The 18,279-nt window shown below is 57.1% G+C and overlaps 2 protein-coding genes across 6 annotated transcripts in view; both read left to right on the top strand.

The window, feature by feature from the left end:
- Nucleotides 1–5,879, top strand: part of SCARA5 (scavenger receptor class A member 5) — a 42,691-nt gene extending 36,812 nt beyond the window's left edge. For 2 of the 3 annotated variants that reach the window (XM_072858169.1, XM_072858168.1), the window contains exons 8-9: nucleotides 2,286–2,480; nucleotides 5,617–5,879. In XM_072858169.1, coding sequence (XP_072714270.1) covers nucleotides 2,286–2,480; nucleotides 5,617–5,753 — 332 coding nt within the window. In that variant the 3' untranslated portion in view covers nucleotides 5,754–5,879. The remainder of the gene's footprint in view (nucleotides 1–2,285; nucleotides 2,481–5,616) is intronic. The other variant, XM_072858170.1, reaches the window with a different exon arrangement.
- Nucleotides 5,880–7,088: 1,209 nt separating this feature from the next.
- On the top strand, nucleotides 7,089–18,152 carry PBK (PDZ binding kinase). 3 transcript variants are annotated; one of them, XM_072858164.1, is made up of 8 exons: nucleotides 7,089–7,142; nucleotides 8,631–8,702; nucleotides 9,677–9,767; nucleotides 10,360–10,502; nucleotides 12,196–12,365; nucleotides 13,297–13,426; nucleotides 15,070–15,246; nucleotides 17,912–18,152. In XM_072858164.1, the coding sequence occupies exons 2-8, from the start codon at nucleotides 8,654–8,656 to the stop codon at nucleotides 18,115–18,117; spliced, it is 966 nt and encodes a 321-aa protein (XP_072714265.1). In that variant the 5' UTR covers nucleotides 7,089–7,142; nucleotides 8,631–8,653; the 3' UTR covers nucleotides 18,118–18,152. The 3 variants fall into 3 exon arrangements, with proteins under 3 accessions (XP_072714265.1, XP_072714267.1, XP_072714268.1); XM_072858166.1 differs by having other exon boundaries at nucleotides 7,133–7,150; nucleotides 8,633–8,702; XM_072858167.1 differs by lacking the exon at nucleotides 7,089–7,142 and adding an exon at nucleotides 7,454–7,464 and having other exon boundaries at nucleotides 8,633–8,702.
- The last annotated feature ends 127 nt before the right edge of the window (nucleotides 18,153–18,279 follow it).

Raw genomic sequence — 18,279 nt, 5'->3', positions numbered from 1 at the left:
TGGCTTGGCAGGAGCAGCTCCCCTGGCAGCTCCAGGCAGCGTCCGAAGCTCCAGCACACGTGTTTGACTCGGAAGAGTCACTTCATCCAGCCCTCGGATGATACCATCCCTGGGGTGAGCCCAAGGCAGCTGCCTCGGCAAAGCTGCGCGACGGCTCGGAGGAGACATCCCATCCCAGATAGCAATTGGGTTTCATTACCAGGACTCACTGAAGAAGACAGCTGGCAGCATCCCAAACAAGCCCCTTGGCTGAGATGTGATGCCACCCCTCCGGGTCCGTGGCAGGGCTGTGCAAAATATCAGCGAGATGGTTCAGGGACGGCGTGAGATGTTTCCTGGCTCCTCTGCGAACCTGATGCTCTGCCCAGATCCAGGAAAACATGCTCAGGGTTTCCAGACCCCTTCTTGAGCCTGACCTTGAGTAGGTCCTGAAGGGGGAGATCAGCCAGTGCCGAGGCCAAGCAAGGACTGTACTTTCTGGAGGTCATTGGAAGAGGTGGCCCTGTTCCCACTGGGAGCGAGCCAGGGAAAACCCAGAGCCTGAAACATAAAAAAAAAAACCAACAACTTTTGTGCAGGTCCCAGCCAGCCAGCAGTGCCAAAACCCATTGCATCTCTGTGCAGCAGGTCCCAAACGCTGCTCCGGTCTCTAAATGTCCCATTAACCCTGCATCTCCCAGCCCCGAGAGCCTGGGGCAGGCTGAGACCCTGCTTTGCCCACTTTGGCCAACTTCGTGGTCACCAGCTTGGTTGGTCAAGGTGCCTGAAGAAACCTCGGCCAAGCACGGCTGCCTGTGACATCCCACCACCGTGGAGTTAAAGCAGATGTTGGACCAATGTGAGATTTTACCCAGCTCTTGGCAGCTCCCTCTGCACCGGTCACCTCTTGGTGAGGTGGAGACCTTTTGGGTTCATCACTTGAGAAGCTGCCATGGTCCATGTACCGGCAAAATCACAGACAAGAACTTTTTGTTCCATTTTACATTGCTGGGACTTTGGTGGAGGCTGTGGTTGCGGTGGTTTTGGTGGCGTGGAAGCGGGGTGCAGCCCCCTGACCCCATCTCCACCAGGGACCAGCATGGGATGTAGAGGATGAGCTGGAGCGTTGATGGTCATCAAGGAGGAGACCTCAGTCTGCCTGGAAATGCTTCATCAGCAATCCAAACCCCATTTATCTTCACATTTGAGAATAATGTCATTGCGCATTTCCAATGGGAACGTGTGTTTTGATAGGGAAAAAAAACCACAAATCCAAACCCTGGCTTTGAGAAAATGTCTTTAAATAAAAATCTCCGAGCAGCTGCAATACAACCTTGTTTGGGGGAGCCCAGCTCCACCCTCGGCTGCCGACCCAGCCCATGGTGAGTCACGGAGCGAGCCCAGCTGCCTGACAGCAATTTTCTCCATTCAACCCCTTTCTCATCCCAAATAATGGGATTTGCGGTGTGTTCCTTTTGCTGGGTTTCCTTGGCTGGGGGTGGAGGAAGAACCGTTGTGGTTTGGTTTTGGTGCTGAGTTCCTCGGTCATTCCCCTGTCAGATAAACCAGCACCACCCCGTGCTTTTCCCTGGCTGAAGGATGAAGGGTGACCATGCTGGTCTCGTCTGGCAGGAGGGTGTTGATGGGGGGAGGAAGGCTGAGCAGCCACAGAAAGGGAACTGGGAGCAGAGGGAGCAAAGCCAGAGTGGGGAGGAGGACAAGCCACGTCCCCCCCACCTCAGTTTGGCATTTTGGACTGATGTGAGCCTCCCTTCACCGTCCCCTCAAGCATGAAGTTGGGCAGCGTGGACTTGGTCGGGGGTCCTGTCTCCAGGCTGGAAGAGCCTCCCAGTCACCCGAGATTCCCTTTCTAGTCCCTTTTGGAAACTATTTGTGCCCCGGTTTTGCTGGCATCTTCCTCCTCCCGCGTGGTTGTTCAGATCTCTCTTCTCACCGCAAGCCTGAGCTGTCTCCATTTGGTCTCACCTTGATGGCTTCAGGACTGATCCTTGCTCGGTGCCTGCCCTCCCTGCAGCACTTTTAGGCTGCAAACAGGTTTCCCATCTTGGCGTGACCGTTGCAAGGCTCAGCCTCCTCCAACAAAACCCTGGGTTTGATGGGACCCCGCCAGCACCATACCCAACAGTGGTGGGATGTCCGCAGGGCTCCTGGAGGTGCATCACCCAGTGCTTTTCTGCAGCCATGCACACCATGGAGAGGGCACAGAAGGTGGTCCAAGGCAGGCAAGGAGCAGCACTTGGAGATGCCACCATGGCCCCTCTGACCTCCCTCTCTCTTCCCACCAGCAGTCGCTGAGGAGGGGATGATTCGGCTGGTGAACGGCTCTGGCTCCCACGAGGGACGGGTGGAGGTCTTCTATGACCGACGTTGGGGCACGGTGTGCGATGACGGCTGGGACAAGAAGGATGGAGACGTGGTGTGCCGGATGCTGGGCTTCCGAGGCGCCGAGGAGGTGTACCGCATGGCCCGGTTTGGCCAAGGTAAGACCCTTCCACCTCTCCCCCCTACCTCGGCACAGATACCCGGGGCCAGCCCATAAATAAACCAGAGACCCCCCAAAAATGAGCCTGGAGGCATCCACCATGTCCCCCACGAGCAGGACAGAGGCTGTGGTGGTCTGAGAAGCTTCAGTCTGGTTGAGCACCGGTTTATTCAGCACGGCCAGCCCCGGGTGTCTCCAAATATTTTGGCGTTGGCTTGCAGGACCGTGTCCGAGCACATCGCTGGCGCTGGCCCAGGCGGCTCCTTCCCCTGCTGCAGCTCCCTCGGTGCGCACGCCCTGCCGCACGCTGACTCAGCGCTGCAGGACCGTCCCCGGGCTTGTTGTTTTTGAACGAACGCTTTGGGTTTTTCAGCCGGACGTGACTTCTGAGATCTGTTTTCTTTTTAGAATAACAAAAGGAAAAGCCTTTAAAAACATAGGGGAAATGTCAGGAACGCTTTGGCGGGCGGAGGGGTGGCCTTTGGCCCCAAACCGTTGGGTTGGGGTGTTTCTTCCCAGAAAGCTCCCTTTCCACATAGGCTTTTTAACTCCTTGAGTTGCCTTCTCTCCAACTGCTCAGGGCTGCCAAGGAGATGATGGATCCCAAAAGCAGGTGGCCATCATCTAGCCATGAACATGCCGGTTGGCCAGATGTTCTCTGCAAGCACAGCTGGACCCCTCCAAGAGTTGGTTGGTGTCCTTTACATCAGCCTTGGGAGACCTCAGAGCTTGTTTCACCACCAGTGCCCTGGTTGCCCACTCCTGGGTTTCTTCCCACCCTGGTCCCTCTACCACCCCCTGAAGCTGGTACAGCCACTTGGGATCCTGGCACGCCGTCATCCGGAGCCTACGTTGGGGGATAGGCTTGACTTGGGGTGTCCCAACTGGGAAGAGCTGCCGCTCTTCCTCCTGCGACCCCCTCGGCACGGCAATGAAAGTGCCCGAATCCCCCCACCCAGCCGGCTGCGGATGCCCAGCAGATGCAGAGGCACAGCCCCAAAGGTCCTGCCACACCACGGTGCCACCTTTGGTCATCCTTGATGGGGTATTGATGGGGTTCTCGGGCCTCATCGATGCCCTACCGAGCGTGGTACATCCAGTGCCTTGCCACGGCCACAACCCTCAATCCTCCACGTGCTGGCGGCTGCTGTCTCTCCTGGGGGTGTTTCCTCCAGAACAGGGATTGCGTCCCCCCAGGGCCTTGGTAGCCCCCAAAACCTGGGGCTACCCCACTGCCACAAGCCAGATGGATTGTGCTGCACCCGTTGCCTGTGCAGGCAGATGTGGGGTCCGTGTTTCTGTGGGGGTGAATGGGGAGAATCATAGAGTCACAGAACGGTTTGGGTGGGAAGGGACCTTCAAAGGCCATCCAGTCCAACCCCCTGCCACGAGCAGGGACTTCTTCAACCAGAGCAGGTTGCTCAGAGCCCCGGCCAACCTGCCCTGGAATGTTTCCAGGGATGGGGCATCGACCACCTCTCTGGGCAACCTGGGCCAGTGCCTCACCACCCTCAGCGTAAAACATTTCTTCCTTAGATCTGGTCTGAATCTCCCCTCTTTTTGTTTAAAACCACCACCCCTTGTCCTGTCGCTACAGGCCCTGCTAAAAAGTCTGTCCCCATCTTTCTTACAAGCCCCCTTTAAGTGCTGAAAGGCCGCAATAAGGTCTCCCTGGAGCCTTCTCTCCTCCAGGCTGACCAACCCCAGCTCTCTCAGCCCTTCCTCACAGCAGAGGTGCTCCAGCCCTCTGACCATTTTCGTGGCCTCCTCTGGACCCGCTCCAGCAGGTCCATGTCTTTCCTGTGCTGAGGACCCCAGAGCTGGACGCAGCACTGCAGGGGGGGTCTGACCAGAGCGGAGTCGAGGGGCAGAATCCCCTCCCTCGCCCTGCTGGCCACGCTGCGGGTGATGCAGCCCAGGACACGGTTGGCTTTCTGGGCTGCGAGCGCACATTGCCGGCTCGTGTCCAGCTTTTCACCCACCAGTACCCCCAAGTCCTTCTCCGCAGGGCTGCTCTCCGTCCATCCATCCATCCATCCATCTCCCATCTGTATGGATATTGGGGATTGCCCCAACCCATGTGCAGAACCTTGCACTTGGCCTTGTTGAACTTCATGAGGTCCACACGGGCCCGCTTCTTGAGCCCATCAAGGTCCCTCTGGACTATCTCAGCCGCACCACTCAGCCCAGTGTCATCGGCAAACTTGCTGAGGGCGCACTCGATCCCACCATCGGGGTCATTGATGAAGATATTAAATAGTGTCGGTCCCAGTGGGGACCCTTGAGGGACGCCCCGCGTCACTATGAATAGAGCTTTGGCGACAGCACTTTGCAGCGATGGGGAATTAAGATGTGCCACAAAAATTCGTGCCGACGGAGGAGAGAGGCCGGGATGCAAAGTGTAAAATTATAAGACTCAATATTTATTCTTGCACACAGGGTGTCCTGGCCAAATCGAGGCACCCAAATGTGGTTTTCCAGGGGGGTTCTTCTCCCCTTCAAGCGTTCGGGTACCCCACGATCGGTCTCATCGCTAACACCCATGTTCCTGATGACGAATCACAGGAAAACTTTGCAAAGCAACTCTGTTTTTGCAGCATTCTTGTTGCTTGCCTGTTGAGCCAGACATCCCTGGAGCTGATCTTGCTCGAGTTCCTGATCTCCGACACCAGCCTGTGCTGGGAGGGTCTCAGAGCCGTGTCGGGGGGGCTATAGGATGCTGCCGTTATGTCTCGGTTGTCCAGGGGCATCCTTCGTCCTCCACGGACAGCTTGAAGCTTCCAAGAAGCAAAATCCTTATTCCTAGTCCTTTAGTTTGTTTTAATTAAGCATGAAAAATACAAAAAATCTCCAGTAAAACCCCACTGCCTCTTTACATTACAGCATATAATGTGAATTAATATACGTTTTAACAAATTAATACACATTACTATAAAGAAGGATCGATACAATAGTTACAGGAGGGAATTTTCACAAGGGATGAAGCCTTTTGTGCAAGAATGGCTTGAATTATTTCTGCTTTATCCTGGTGGTGCGGCGATGCACACGCTCTTGGTTGGAGGGGATCCACCGAGGTGCCGGTGCCGATGCCGGTGCCGATGCCGGTGCCGCTCACCGGGTCCCGGTTTTTGCAGGCACGGGGAGGATCTGGATGGACGACGTCTCCTGCAAGGGGACAGAGGAGAGCCTTCTGCGCTGCAGCTTCTCCAGCTGGGGCAAGACCAACTGCGGCCACGCCGAGGACGCCGGCGTGAAATGCCTGACGCCATGATGAGGGGGGACCCCCCCAGTCTGGCGGCGGGGGCCCGGGGGGGGGGAGCTTGGCCCACCCCACGGATCTCACCTGTGCTTCCTGAAATGGTTTTATTATTAGAGAAATAAATGCTTTTTTATTATTCTCTACCGTGCTGGCGCAGCCGTGCTGGAAGGGGGCGGGGGGGTTCAATGAGCGATGGGGATTCATGGGGGTCCGGGGGGATGCATGGGGGGCGTAAATACAGACCCTGGGTCTGGCTCAGCCCCTGGTTCAAGAAGCCCCTGCGTGCTGGGTGGGGGTACAGAGCACCCCGGGGTGCCTGGGGCCCTCCCAGCCCACCCACAGAGACACCCCCAAGGGCTTGGGGACCCCTGGAGACCCCCAAGGGCTTGGGACCCCCCTAGAGACACCCCCCCAAGGGCTTGAGGACCTGCTGAACCCCAGAGACACCCCCCGCCATGGCCTGGGAGCCCCACAGAGACCCCCTCAAGGGGTTGACAATACCATAGAGATCCCCCCAAGGGCCTGGGACCCCACCCAGAGATCCCCACAAGGGCTTGAGAACCCCCAGAGACCCCCAAGGGCTTAGGGATCTGCTGGAGACCCCCCAAGGGCTTGAGAACCCTGCTGAACCCCAGAGACACCCCCCATGGTGTGAGAGCCCCATAGAGACCACCCCCAAGGGGTTGGCAATGCCATGGGGACCCTCCCAAGGGCTTGGGACCCCCAGAGACCCCCAAGCGCTTGGGGCCCCCACAGAGACCCCCCAAGGGCTTGGGGACCCCCCAGAGACCCCCCATAATGGCTTGGGGACCCCCAGAGACCCCCCAAGGGCTTGGGACCCCACAGAGACACCCCCAATGGCTTGGGGACCCCCAGAGACCCCCAAGAGCCTGAGACCCCCAGAAACCCCCCAAGGGCTTGGGACCCCCACAGAGACCCCCAAGGGCTTGGGGACCCCCCAGAGACCCCCCATAATGGCTTGGGGACCCCCAGAGACCCTCCCAAGAGCTTGGGGACCCCATGCAGACTCCCCTAAAAGGCTGGGGAATCCCACTAAGCCCCCCAAAAGGCTCGGTGACCCCGGTGCCCCCTCCAAAGCCTGGCGGACCCCTCACAGCTGCCCCCAAGGGCTCGGGGACCCAACAGACCCCCCAAAACCACTCAGGGACCCGACAGACCCCCAAACCTCCCCCTCAGAGCTCGGGGACCCCCTCAGGCCTTCCCTCAGGGCGCTCCCGCCGTCCCATAAGCCCCGCCCCCTCCCTGGCCACGCCCCCTGGTCTGACCCCGCCCCCCCTCCTCGTTCCGCGGGGTTTGTCCGCCCGCGGCCGCCGTAGCGGAGGGGTTGGGGGGCGGGGTTCCCGCGCGCAGGATTCAAACGGCGGCGGCGGCGGCGGCGGCGGCGGCAGGTAACGGCCGCGGGACGGGCCCGCTGTGAGGGGACGGGGCTGCTCCTCGGGCCCGGTCTCTGTTGCTGCCCGGGGGGGTGCGTAGGCGTTGGGGGCTTGCTCGGCTCCCCCCGCCTCACCGAGGTGGGCTCCGGCTGCTCCTTCTGCCCGCACCCGCCGGCTTGCGGCCCCCCCCGCGCCTGAGGTGGGAGCCGGGAGGCCTCTCCTGCCCCCCCCACCCCGACCTTGGACCCCCCGCACCCCCAGAGATGGCACCCAGCAGTCGTGTCCTGCCTCCCCCCCCCCCCCAACCTGGGACCCCCTCACTTCCAGAGGTGGGACCCGGGAGTTGTCCCCTCCATCTGGGACCCCCACCCCTAGAGAAGGCACCCAGCAGTCCCCTCTTGCCCCCCTCCAACCTGGGATCCCCCTCACCCCCAGACGTGGGACCTGGGACTTCTCCTCCCTCCATCTGGGACCCTCACCCCTAGGGGAGGCACCCAGCAGTCCTCTATGGTCTCCCCGCAACCTGGGACCCCCCACACCCACAGAGAAGGCACCCAGCAGTCCCCTCTGGCCCGTGTTACCTGGGACCCCCCTCACCTCCAGAGGTGGGACCTGGGAGTCCTCCCCCCTCCAACTGGGACCCCACCCCCAGAGGAGGCACCCAGCAGTGCTCTCTTGTCTCCCCCAACCTGGGACCCCCCTCACCCCCAGAGATGGCACCCAGCAGTCATGTCCTGCCCCCGCCCCCACTCCAACCTGGGACCCCCTCACCCCCAGAGGTGGGACCTGGGAGTCCTTCCCCCCCCATCTGGGACCCCCACCCCTAAAGAAGGCACCCAGCAGTCCTCTCCTGCCCCCCCCCCCCAACTTGGGACACCCCTCTCACCCCCAGAGGTGGGATCTGGGAGTCATCTCCTGTCTCCCCTCAACGTGGGACCCCCCCCTGCTTCACCCCAGAGGTGGGACCCTCAGTCCCAGCCCTGCCGTGCTGCTGGCTGTGAGGGTGGGGGCGGGGGGGTCCCCGTCCTGGTGGGAGCAGCCTGGGGACGCTTCCTCCCCACCAGCTCCTTCCCTTGGTGCCACATCGCTTGCCAGTTCCCTTGGGGCACCAGCCCCAGGCTGTCCCCTGACTTCAGACCCCCCCCAGACCCGTTACAGGGTTCATTCCCCCTCTACAAGCCGGCCCCGGGGTGATCAGCCCCGCAGGGGACACAGCGGTGACAAGCCGCAGGGTGACACTGGGGAAGGAGGGAGCCCACGGTTGTCAACCTGCTCGCTGAGCAGAGCTGGGAGAAGCCAAATGAGCAGCTGGGAGCTCCCAGGGGGTGTAGCGGATGTAATTTATGTCCTTTAACGTCCTGTCGTGGTATCTGTAATGCCCCCGCGTGCGTTAGGGCTTGAGCCCTGCGCAGCTCGGCGCTCCCAGGTCCTTCTGAGCGGTTCCCTCCAGCATTTTGGGGAGGGTGGAGGTGTAATAAAGCCTCTCCTCTGCTACAGGGACCAGGACGGTTTGCAGCGATGGAAGTCTTCAAGTCTCAAAACAACCTGGCCCACAGGGAGAAACCTGGTGAGTCGCATTCAGGCGTGAGCCTTAAATATTTCCAGAGGGGCTGGCAGGGAAACCGAACGCTTTGCCGTGGGGAGGCGATGGGTGTCCAACCGGTCTGTCAGGGTTGTGGTTGAACCCCGGTGGGCAGCTCGGTCCCACCCAGCCACTCGCTCGCTGCCCCCCGGCAGCGTGGGGGGGAGAATCAGAAGGGTAAAAGTGAGAAAACTCCTGGGTTGAGATAAAAGCAGTTGAATCAGTAAAGCAAAAGCCGCGTGCGCAAGCAAAGCAAACTCAGGAATTCATTCACCGCTTCCCATCGGCAGGCGGGTGTTCGGCCATCCCCATCCCACGTAGTGGTGACTTGGGAAGACGAACGCCATCGCTCCGAATGTCCCCTCCTTCCTCTTTCTTCTCCCCAGTTTTATTGCGAGCACGACATCGTATGGTCTGGGATGTCCCTGTTGTCAGCTGGGGTCACTTGTCCCATCCGCGTCCCCTCCCAGCTCCTCGTGCGTGCCCCGCCTGCTCGCTGGGCAGAGCAGCGTGAGAAGCAGAAAAGGCCTTGAGCAAACAGAGCTCAGCAATAACAAAAACATCCCTGGGTTATCAACACCGTTTTCTCCACAAAACCAAAACCTAGCCCCACACAAGATGCTGCGGAGAAAATTAACTCTATCCCAGCCAAACCCAGTACAGTTGCTTAGCCCGGAGAGTAGACAGGACCAAAAAGCTGCGCCTAAGATCAGGCTTGAACATAAAACATCACACAACGCTCTGTAGAGAGCTGTCCTGGGTGAGAAACCTAACGAGGGCAGTAGTGACAGCTCGGTGGGACCAGCATTTTGGTAAGATATTGGGGGGCAGGGGGGTTGGAAAGGAGCTTTTTGAAAATCTGAACTCGTTCTGCACGTGTGGTAGAATCACAGATGTCGTTTGTGTCCCATCTGCTGCGTGGGGTCATTTGTGGAGCTGGGTTTCTCTTTTCTGTGTAGACGGAGGGCCAGTTTCTGTCACTATCCCAGCCTCTCCCTTCATGCAGAAGCTTGGCTACGGCACTGGGGTTAAAGTCTACTTGATGAAAAGGTACGTGGGAGAGTGCAGGCGGGAGGTGGTGCTCGGGAACGAGGCTTGGCGTCTTTTTTTTCCCTCTAGAATAACGTAGGGGATGGAAAGCGATTGAGCTCTGAGCAAGAAAGTGCTGCTGTCACCCTCCAAATGGGCACGGAGTCGAGGAAGGGGTGTGGGATTTCCAGCTTTCCCCTGTGTGCTGGAGGTGTCGGTGCTGGGAAGGAGCCTATTGTTTCGGGATAACCCCATCAGCCATTCCCTGGCCAGGAATTCAGGCATTTGGGGTCCGTTCCTGGCTCTGCTGGGCAAGCTGCTTCCCTCCCCGAGCCTTGGCTCCTCCGCCTGAAGCTGAGAATCGATACAATTGCCTTTTCTAAAACGCTTGAAAATTCGCTGGAGGAGCACTGTATATGGGCGAAGCGTTAGTGTGCACCTCCGCGGTGTGCACGTTGGCAAACTTTAGTTCGTTTTAGCGTTGTTCTTTATTAATTCTGCAAAATAAAGGCAGAGGCTCTCCAGAATAGCTCCTCGGTGACCTGTGTGAGCTTTAACCGCGATGCTGCTTGCAAACAGAGCGGTTCCGAGACGTGTGGGTTTTCCCTTGCAGATCTCCCAGAGGTTTGTCTCGCTCTCCTTGGGCTGTGAAGAAAATTGATTCCAAATGCAACAGGAGCCAGCAAAGCCTCTATCAGCAGAGACTGAAGGAAGAAGCCAACGTCTTGAAAAACCTCCAGCACCCGAACATTGTGGGTAAGTTTCCAGCACAGCCTGTGTCGCTTAAATTGCAAATCAAGCTGTTGGAGCCGACTCTGGAGCCAGCTGATGGAACACGAGGCTGCTGCTGGGTTTCTCTGCCCTCCGCGGCTCTGGGCTCCTCTCGCACCGAGGGCTGTGGGTGACGGATCTCCCTGTCTGGCTCTGGAAGTCTGGAGCCCCGGGGTGGGAGAATCGCACAGGGGGAGGATCACTGCCTGCTTGCCCCGTCCTTACGCTTTGGAGTCAGGTTGCTGGGCTGCCTATGCCTTTGGTCAGGCCCACCATGGACCTTATTAAATTAATTTAGTCTTGCCGTGCATGATGGGCACTTGGAAGTGCTCCTGGACTGCCGGGACAGCACGGTTGGTGGCAGAAGACGCCCCTTGGTGCTTCGTTGCCTGTTGACATCGGTGTCAGTCACTGAGAGGTGGTTATCCGGGTGAGTTACCCGACAAGAATCAGTTACGGTGGGACTCCCAAGCGGCTGGTGTGCTGGGGCTGCTCCGGGAGCCGAGGGGTGCCTCGCTGCTGGCTTTGTGCTGCGGGGCAGCTCCGGCACCAGGAGAGCCGCCGGCTGGTTCTGGAGAAACCACGGCCTGCCCCGGGGCTGCGCCGGCACGCAGCTTTGGTTGCGGGTTCAGGGAAGGGAGAGACCACCATAACATTGCAGAGGATGGGCAATACCTTAGTGATATCTAGCATGGCTTCTGTGTACGGAATAAGGCTCCGGGTCCCACGCTGATGACACACCTTTGTGGGTGACAGTCGAGGCTCTGTCACGCTCTTGGCTCTCAGTGGTAGGAATATTTTGAGAAGCTGCTCGAGTCTGTGTTTCATTGCTGCTCTTATCTTGTCTAAAACCTCTCCTGCCCGTCAGAACAGCAGCTTTGTTTGACTTTATCCTTTCATTGGTGCTTTAAACTATCTCAGTGCGGTCGCTCGTATTAGAAATGCAAAGAACTTTGTATCCCTAAAATGTCAGGTCTTGCTTCTGGCAGGAATTTAAGAGCAAAGATAGTCTCGACCTTTCACATTGCAAACGTTTCGCTGCTGTTTTGTAAAAGGTGCCTTAAATAATTCACAGGATAAGATTTTTGCTATGCTGTTATGCAAGACTTTGCCACTTATAACTCCACCTGAAGAGTGTTGTTTACAGCTAGGAGTCAAACGGGGAGGAAGAAAGATTACATGACAGTCCGTACGCACGTTAGTCTTAACCTTGTGAAATGGCCCCCGTGAGACGAGGGCTTGGCTTTCCCAAATGTCCTTCTGCTCTTTGTCTCGCTTCTGCGGCTCCTTAGCTTTGCAACGGAGACGTCGGTCCTGCAGATCTGCTGCTCCTCTCCTCCCTCCTTTCTCCTGGTTCTCTGTCCTGCAAAGACTGGGGTAAACCTCCCTGCCCCTGGCACGGAGTGCAAAGGTGACCTGCGAAGCAATGAGGGGGGTGTCTGTGGGCTCTCCTGGAGGAGAGAGTAAAGTAGGTTTGTGGCTCGTGCCCCTGCTCAGGGCCACGCAGGTCTCCACGGACATTCCTGTGGCTTCACCTCACCACGTGAAGCTGCGAGTCCGGTCCCCCCCGGGATGTGAATTTGTTTGGGGTTGGTTGCAGCTGCAACCTGGGGCCAGCAAGCACACGGAAACGCTGGTGCCTGCTTCGGCTCTCTAATAAATCAATCTTTGTTGGAAGGTTACCGTGCGTTTGCCGAGGCCAACGATGGAAGCATGTGTCTGGCCATGGAGTACGGAGGAGAAAAATCTCTCAATACCTTAGTTGATGAAAGACGTGCAAAACGGTTGGGCCCTTTCCCTGCTGCCACCATTTTCAAAGTTGCCTTGAACATGGCGAGGGGGCTGAAGGTATGTTTAACGTTAACCGTAGCTGTTCTGTGTGGAATCGTATACACTGGTGACACTGGAAAAATAAATGAACGTGATGTGTGAGAAGGCCATGCCAGCAGATGGAGAGCAGATGCTGGGACGCTCTGGATAAGGCCTTGGTGGTTGGTTGTTTTTTTTTTTTTACCGAGGTGCTGTACAGACTCGGGTGAAAACTGAGCCCTGAAGCTTGAGATTGAAGTAATATAAAAAGAGATGCAATGGGGTTTTTGTCACAAACGTCCTGCTGCCCTCCCCTGGGGCTACCTGCTGTCCCTGCTTGCTAGCCGGCAAGGAGGCTGGCTCCTCCAGCCTTGTGGTTGCTGCAGGAAGCTGGTCTTGGCAGCAAAAATGGGTAGCTGATGCCCGCGGCTGCCAGCTGGTGCCGCTTGTGTACCTCCGCTCACCGAGCTGCTGCAGCCACTGCACTAAGGTTGCATTTAGGGGAAAAAAGGGGGGAAATGGAGGCTCGGCGGTGCTCCGTCTAAACCACAGCACGGCTTCTGAGCCTCCCGCCGGCTATGCCAGCGGTCGGGGCAAAGCACAGGCTGCCCTGGCCATGGCAGCGAGTCCTGTGCTGTTGCTGCCGAGGAGACGCAGGTCTGAGCTCCCAGGATAACGCGGACGCGTGCTTGGCCATCAGCTGATGCCCGCGCTTCGCACCCGCTCTCAAGTGCTTGTTGCTAGAGGCATTTCTCGCAGTCTTCACTAAAAGGCAACCGTAAACCTCCAAAACTAGGCTGGGTGGAACAACCTGCCCTGTGTTCTGTACGTGTAACAGGAAGGCGTTGACCCAGCCTCGAGGTTTTAAGGCTAAATATGTTAAACATTAAGAAGCTGGTGCTTTGTTGTCCAAATCTGATGGCTCCTCTTGCCTCTCCATAGCTGTTAACGGCTCCTCTCTGCCTCTTAGTATCTTCACAACGAGAAGAAGCTGCTCCACGGAGATATCAAGTCTTCAAACGTGGTCGTTAAAGGCGACTTTGAAGCCATCAAGATCTGTGATGTGGGAATGTCCCTGCCCCTGGATGAGAACATGACCGGTAGGTCGGGCAGCCGGAAAGGGGACCTGAATGCTTGGTGGCTGCCAGAGTTTGGCACACGTACCCGCTCCGTGTCCTCAGACGGAAGGACTGGCGAGTGGTTTGCACTGTGTGTGGGTGAAGGGGATCTCTGGAAGATCCAGCTGGAGTTCTCCAGACCTGTGACATCTGTCTCGTGCCCTCCACGCTCGTACCTTCGCTCCCGTGGGCAGGAGTGCCATTGTACACGGGCTGCTGGATCAGGCCCTGCTGGAGCCTATTGAGGAGATGCTTTTGCCAGAGAGTTAAGCAAACGAATCTTTCTCGTAGGGCTAGAAGGAAGCACGAGCCAAACGCAAGCGTTATAAGACTTCATGTAAATGAGAAGCAGATGTCTAATGGCGTCGTGGCTTGGCTGTGAACAGCAGGAATGTGTTTGGGTTAATTACAAGAATGCTTTTCTCTGCTGCTTTACACAGCGCTTGGGCCTGCGACAGCCTCATAATTTATAAAGCTGCTCTATTACATTTTTATTAGTAGCTGTTCCCTTTTATAAGGAGCGAGAGAGATCTGGAGGCAGCGCCCCAGCGTAATCTCCCAGAGAGGAGTGTGGTTAAAGTATCAGTTTCGGGGCTGGTTTAACAGGATGAAGTCCTCTCCGCCCAGCCCTGATTTTGGCTTTGCCTCCTCGTGGTCTTGAGGAGACGAGCACCTACCGATGGCGAGGGTGCTGGGTCCCCATCCGCGGGGCAGCCAAGGATTAAAGCGCAACAGCCCATCAAGTGTTGAGGGATTTTGGCGTTGACTTCCTGTTACAGGCTGGGCTTTGAAGATCAGCCCTGCAAGAGAAAAGTTTCTTGAGCAGCTGAGATTTGCTGAATTTGCTAGGGAGAGTGGGGTGAAATGTGGCACCCTCCTCTTGGGAGCAGTGCCTGTAATTGGGAGAGGGATATAAGGGATCGAGTCAGAGCTGGTGTTTCCTTCGTCAGGCTGAGAGCTGATCGCTTCAACTCTCCCGAGGCCAATTAAGATCAAGGAGGCATTAAATTGAACAAACGGGTGAGAACTTGGATTGGGCTGGAGTAAAGAGAACAGGACAGGCAGGAGGCACTGCGTGGTGGAGGCTGACGGAGCCTCGTGAGCACCGAGGTTGGGTTGCCTTTGTCCCCTGGCTTTGTCTGGGGAAGAGGAAGGTGCCCTGTGGGTGCCGTCACCCTGGTCCTGCCTCCCCAGGGGGTCCAAGCTGAGGAAGGGGAACACCTGGGTAAAACGCAGGTAATTTCTCACTTCTTTATTGCGGGGTGTTTTACGGCAGGGTTAAGGTACAGAGCACAGCTCTGACCTTCAGTTCTCTGTGCCACACTCACTGTGGAATCTCCTCACAAAGGTTTCCCCGCAGTCCCTAACATGCATTGCCTGTGGAGGAGAAGCCCGAGTCCTGCTGTGTCTGGCACTGCTGCGGAGCAAACTGCAGTTACAGGGGATTTGAGACTACACGCATATGAAAGAAAAATAGGTTCAGGCCCCCAAAAGATCCTGCCCTGTGGCTTTAGCATGCCTGAGCTAACAAACAGGCTAAATCCCTGCTGCGTGGTGAGCTGTGACCATGTCTTGCTGCGCCTGCAAGTCCCAGCAGACAACCGAGCTGTCTTGTTTCCTTCCAGTGAGCGACCCAGACATGTACTACGTCGGCACCGAGCCCTGGAAGCCCAAGGAAGCTCTGCAGGATGACGGCGTGATCACCGACAAGGCCGACATCTTCGCTTTTGGGCTGACCATCTGGGAAATGATGACCCTCTCCGTGCCACACGTCGACCTGGGCGATGACTTTGACGACGAAGGTTTGTTTCTCTACCTTGCTGGTGAGCAACTTCTGCTCCTAGAAATGCTGTCCTCCCTTAGGAGGATTGATTTTTACAGCGTGTGTGAGTACCCCCACGATGCCTCTCTTGGATGCCATCCGAGGGGCTTGCAAACATCTGTCCGTGCCTGCTGCGTCTCCCAGCCCTGCCTGCCGTCCCGGGGAGTTCGCTCCAGCACGGAGGTGCTCAGCACCACCCTGAGGCCGCTCCGCAGCGGGTGCCTGCCGGCTTCCATCGGTGTTTTTGCAGAAGGCTGGGCTGCTTTCAACTTCGTTTAGCTTTTGAACTCCAAATGAGAAGTTGATAAATGATGGTAACTAATCATTGCAAAGCAGCGCTCTTTGTAAGTGCTCCAGCTGCTCGTCTAACAGCTGCAGAGAGCGCCTCGAAATTCGGCTGCTCGTCAGATTCCCATCAGTGCGGTTCGGTAGGTTTGAAAGATGTCCCTGAGCCTGACTGCTGCTCCCCAGCGTGCTCGGCCGTGCTCCGGCTCCGTCCCACATCCAGGCAGTGTAGGAGCAATCTGCCAGGCTGTAGCTGTGTGGTGGATGCTGCTTAGATACCACAAAAATGATGTGGCCAGAAAAGCTTAAAATGATATCATGCTTGAAATGGTACACAAAAATATTTGAGTCAGCTGAGCCTTTTAGAAAGGAGAAGCTAAAGGAAGCGTGCTGTGCCCAGGCTAAGGGTGCTCAGGACTGTACCTGGGCTGCCAGACACCCGCTCGCCTCTGACAAAGCACAGGGGAAGCAGTTTGAGTTCCCTTGGGCACCTCCTGTGTGCCCAAGTGGGGATTTGTCACAGAATCACAGAATCGTTTAGGTTGGAAAAGACCTTTAAGATCATCAAGTCCAACCGTAAACCCAACACTGCCAAGCCCACCACTACACCATGGCCCTGAGCACCTCATCCACACGGCTTTTAAATACCCCCAGGGATGGTGACTCCACCACTGCCCTGGGCAGCCTCTTCCAGTGCTGGACAACCCTTTCCGTGAAGACATTTTTCCCAATATCCCATCTAAACCTCCCCTGGCGCAACTTGAGGCCATTTCCTCTCATCCTATCGCTTGTTACCTGGGAGAAGAGACCGACCCCACCTCTCTCCAGCCTCCTCTCAGGCAGTTGTAGAGAGCGATGAGGTCTCCCCTCAGCCTCCTTTTCTCCAGGCTCAACACCCCCAGGTCCCTCAGCCGCTCCCCACCAGCCTTGTGCTCCAGACCCTTCCCCAGCTCCGTTGCCCTTCTCTGGACACGCTCCAGCCCCTCCATGTCTCTCTTGGAGTGAGGGGCCCAACGCTGAACACAGCATTCGAGGTGCGGCCTCACCAGTGCCGAGTACAGGGGACGATCACTGCCCCAGTCCTGCTGGCCACACTATTCCTGACACAAGCCAGGATGCTGTTGGCCTTCTTGGCCACCCCCTCATTTGGAGTTACACCGAGCAGACAAGGCAGGGGAGAGCGGATGGGATGGGCAGGGGTTGTTAGAGTTGCCTGCGGGCAGATCTGCGCCCTGGAGCGATACAAAGCTAAAAATCCTATGGGCTGTGCTGGGAAAACTCCTCTTGCTCCAGCCTTCACGCTGGCACGGACCCACGGGCTGGCTTGTGTTTTCTAACTTGGTCTCCAGGCAGCCGGGGGATTTTTCCTCACTCTCCTGCTCTCAGCATCTCCTGGCTGCAGAGCTTTTTCCCAGCCAGCTCTGCAGGGGTGACTCAGAGTTATTCTGCAGGGAGAAAGGGCTTAGATACAGCTTCAAAATAAGCGATTTAAGTCAAAGGGAAAGTAATGATGTATCCCAGGCAGTAATTAGTGCTAGCAAAGGAATAGCGAAGCTGACACCAAGGTCATATTGCACCGCACCCCTGCAAGGCAGGACCTGGGGGGTACTGGTGGATGAAAAGCTGGACACGAGCCGGCAATGTGCGCTCGCAGCCCAGAAAGCCAACCGTGTCCTGGGCTGCATCACCCGCAGCGTGGCCAGCAGGGCGAGGGAGGGGATTCTGCCCCTCGACTCCGCTCTGGCCAGACCCCCCCTGCAGTGCTGCGTCCAGCTCTGGGGTCCTCAGCACAGGAAAGACATGGACCTGCTGGAGCGGGTCCAGAGGCGGCCACGAAAATGGTCAGAGGGCTGGAACACCTCTGCTGTGAGGAAGGGCTGAGAGAGCTGGGGTTGTTCAGCCTGGAGAAGAGAAGGCTGCGGGGAGACCTTATTGCAGCCTGCCAGTACTTAAAGGGGGCCTATAGGAAAGACGGGGACAGACTTTTTAGCAAAGCCTGTTGTGACAGGACAAGGAACAATGGTTTTAAACTAAGGGAAGGCAGATTTAGACTGGATTTAAGAAAGAAATGTTTTACGCTGAGGGTGGTGAGACACTGGCCCAGGTTGCCCCGAGAGGTGGTCGATGCCCCATCCCTGGAAACATTCCAGGGCAGGTTGGCCGGGGCTCTGAGCAACCTGCTCTGGTTGAAGAAGTCCCTGCTCGTGGCAGGGGGTTGGACTGGATGGCCTTTGAAGGTCCGTTCCCACCCAGCCATTCTGTGATGGATGAGGGGCAGCCAAGGACCAAAACCCCCTGCTCCAAGGGAGCAGAGCAGTTTCCAGCACCCTTCTCACCACCTTTTCCCCCTTCTTGTCCAGATGAGTCTTTTGATGAAGATGACTTTGACGAGGAAGCGTATTACGCAGCTCTAGGAACCCGCCCGGCACTCAACATGGAAGAACTGGATCCATCCTACCAGTGCATGATCGACCTCTTTTCTGTCTGCACTAACGAGGACCCCAAGAAGCGTCCCTCAGCCGCGTGCATTGTGGAAGCCTTGGAGGCAAGTCTGGCCCAGGAGTAGAAGCATCGGAGCTCCCGCACCCCCGCCGCGGAGCTCCAGGATTGAACTTTGAAGAGTAAGGCTACTCCTAAAACACAAAACCTGTTTTGTGTACTACATTTAGATCCTAAATAAGCTACATGCTCTGTGCAATAGTTGTACCTTTAGTTGTCATGTTACAGC

The sequence above is a fragment of the Ciconia boyciana genome, chromosome 3 (genome assembly GCF_034638445.1).
Source record: "Ciconia boyciana chromosome 3, ASM3463844v1, whole genome shotgun sequence".
NCBI lineage: Eukaryota > Metazoa > Chordata > Aves > Ciconiiformes > Ciconiidae > Ciconia > Ciconia boyciana.
The sequence above is the reverse complement of the archived record's forward strand: the minus strand, read 5'-3'. Positions and strand labels throughout refer to the sequence as shown.

Bases quoted from the DNA above. Each gene is read 5' to 3' on its own strand.
- PBK (XM_072858164.1), top strand. From the start codon at position 8,654: ATGGAAGTCTTCAAGTCTCAAAACAACCTGGCCCACAGGGAGAAACCT. The intron at 8,703-9,676 runs GTGAGTCGCATT...TTTTCTGTGTAG, and splicing joins GGCCCACAGGGAGAAACCTG to ACGGAGGGCCAGTTTCTGTC. The intron at 10,503-12,195 runs GTAAGTTTCCAG...CTTTGTTGGAAG, and splicing joins CCAGCACCCGAACATTGTGG to GTTACCGTGCGTTTGCCGAG.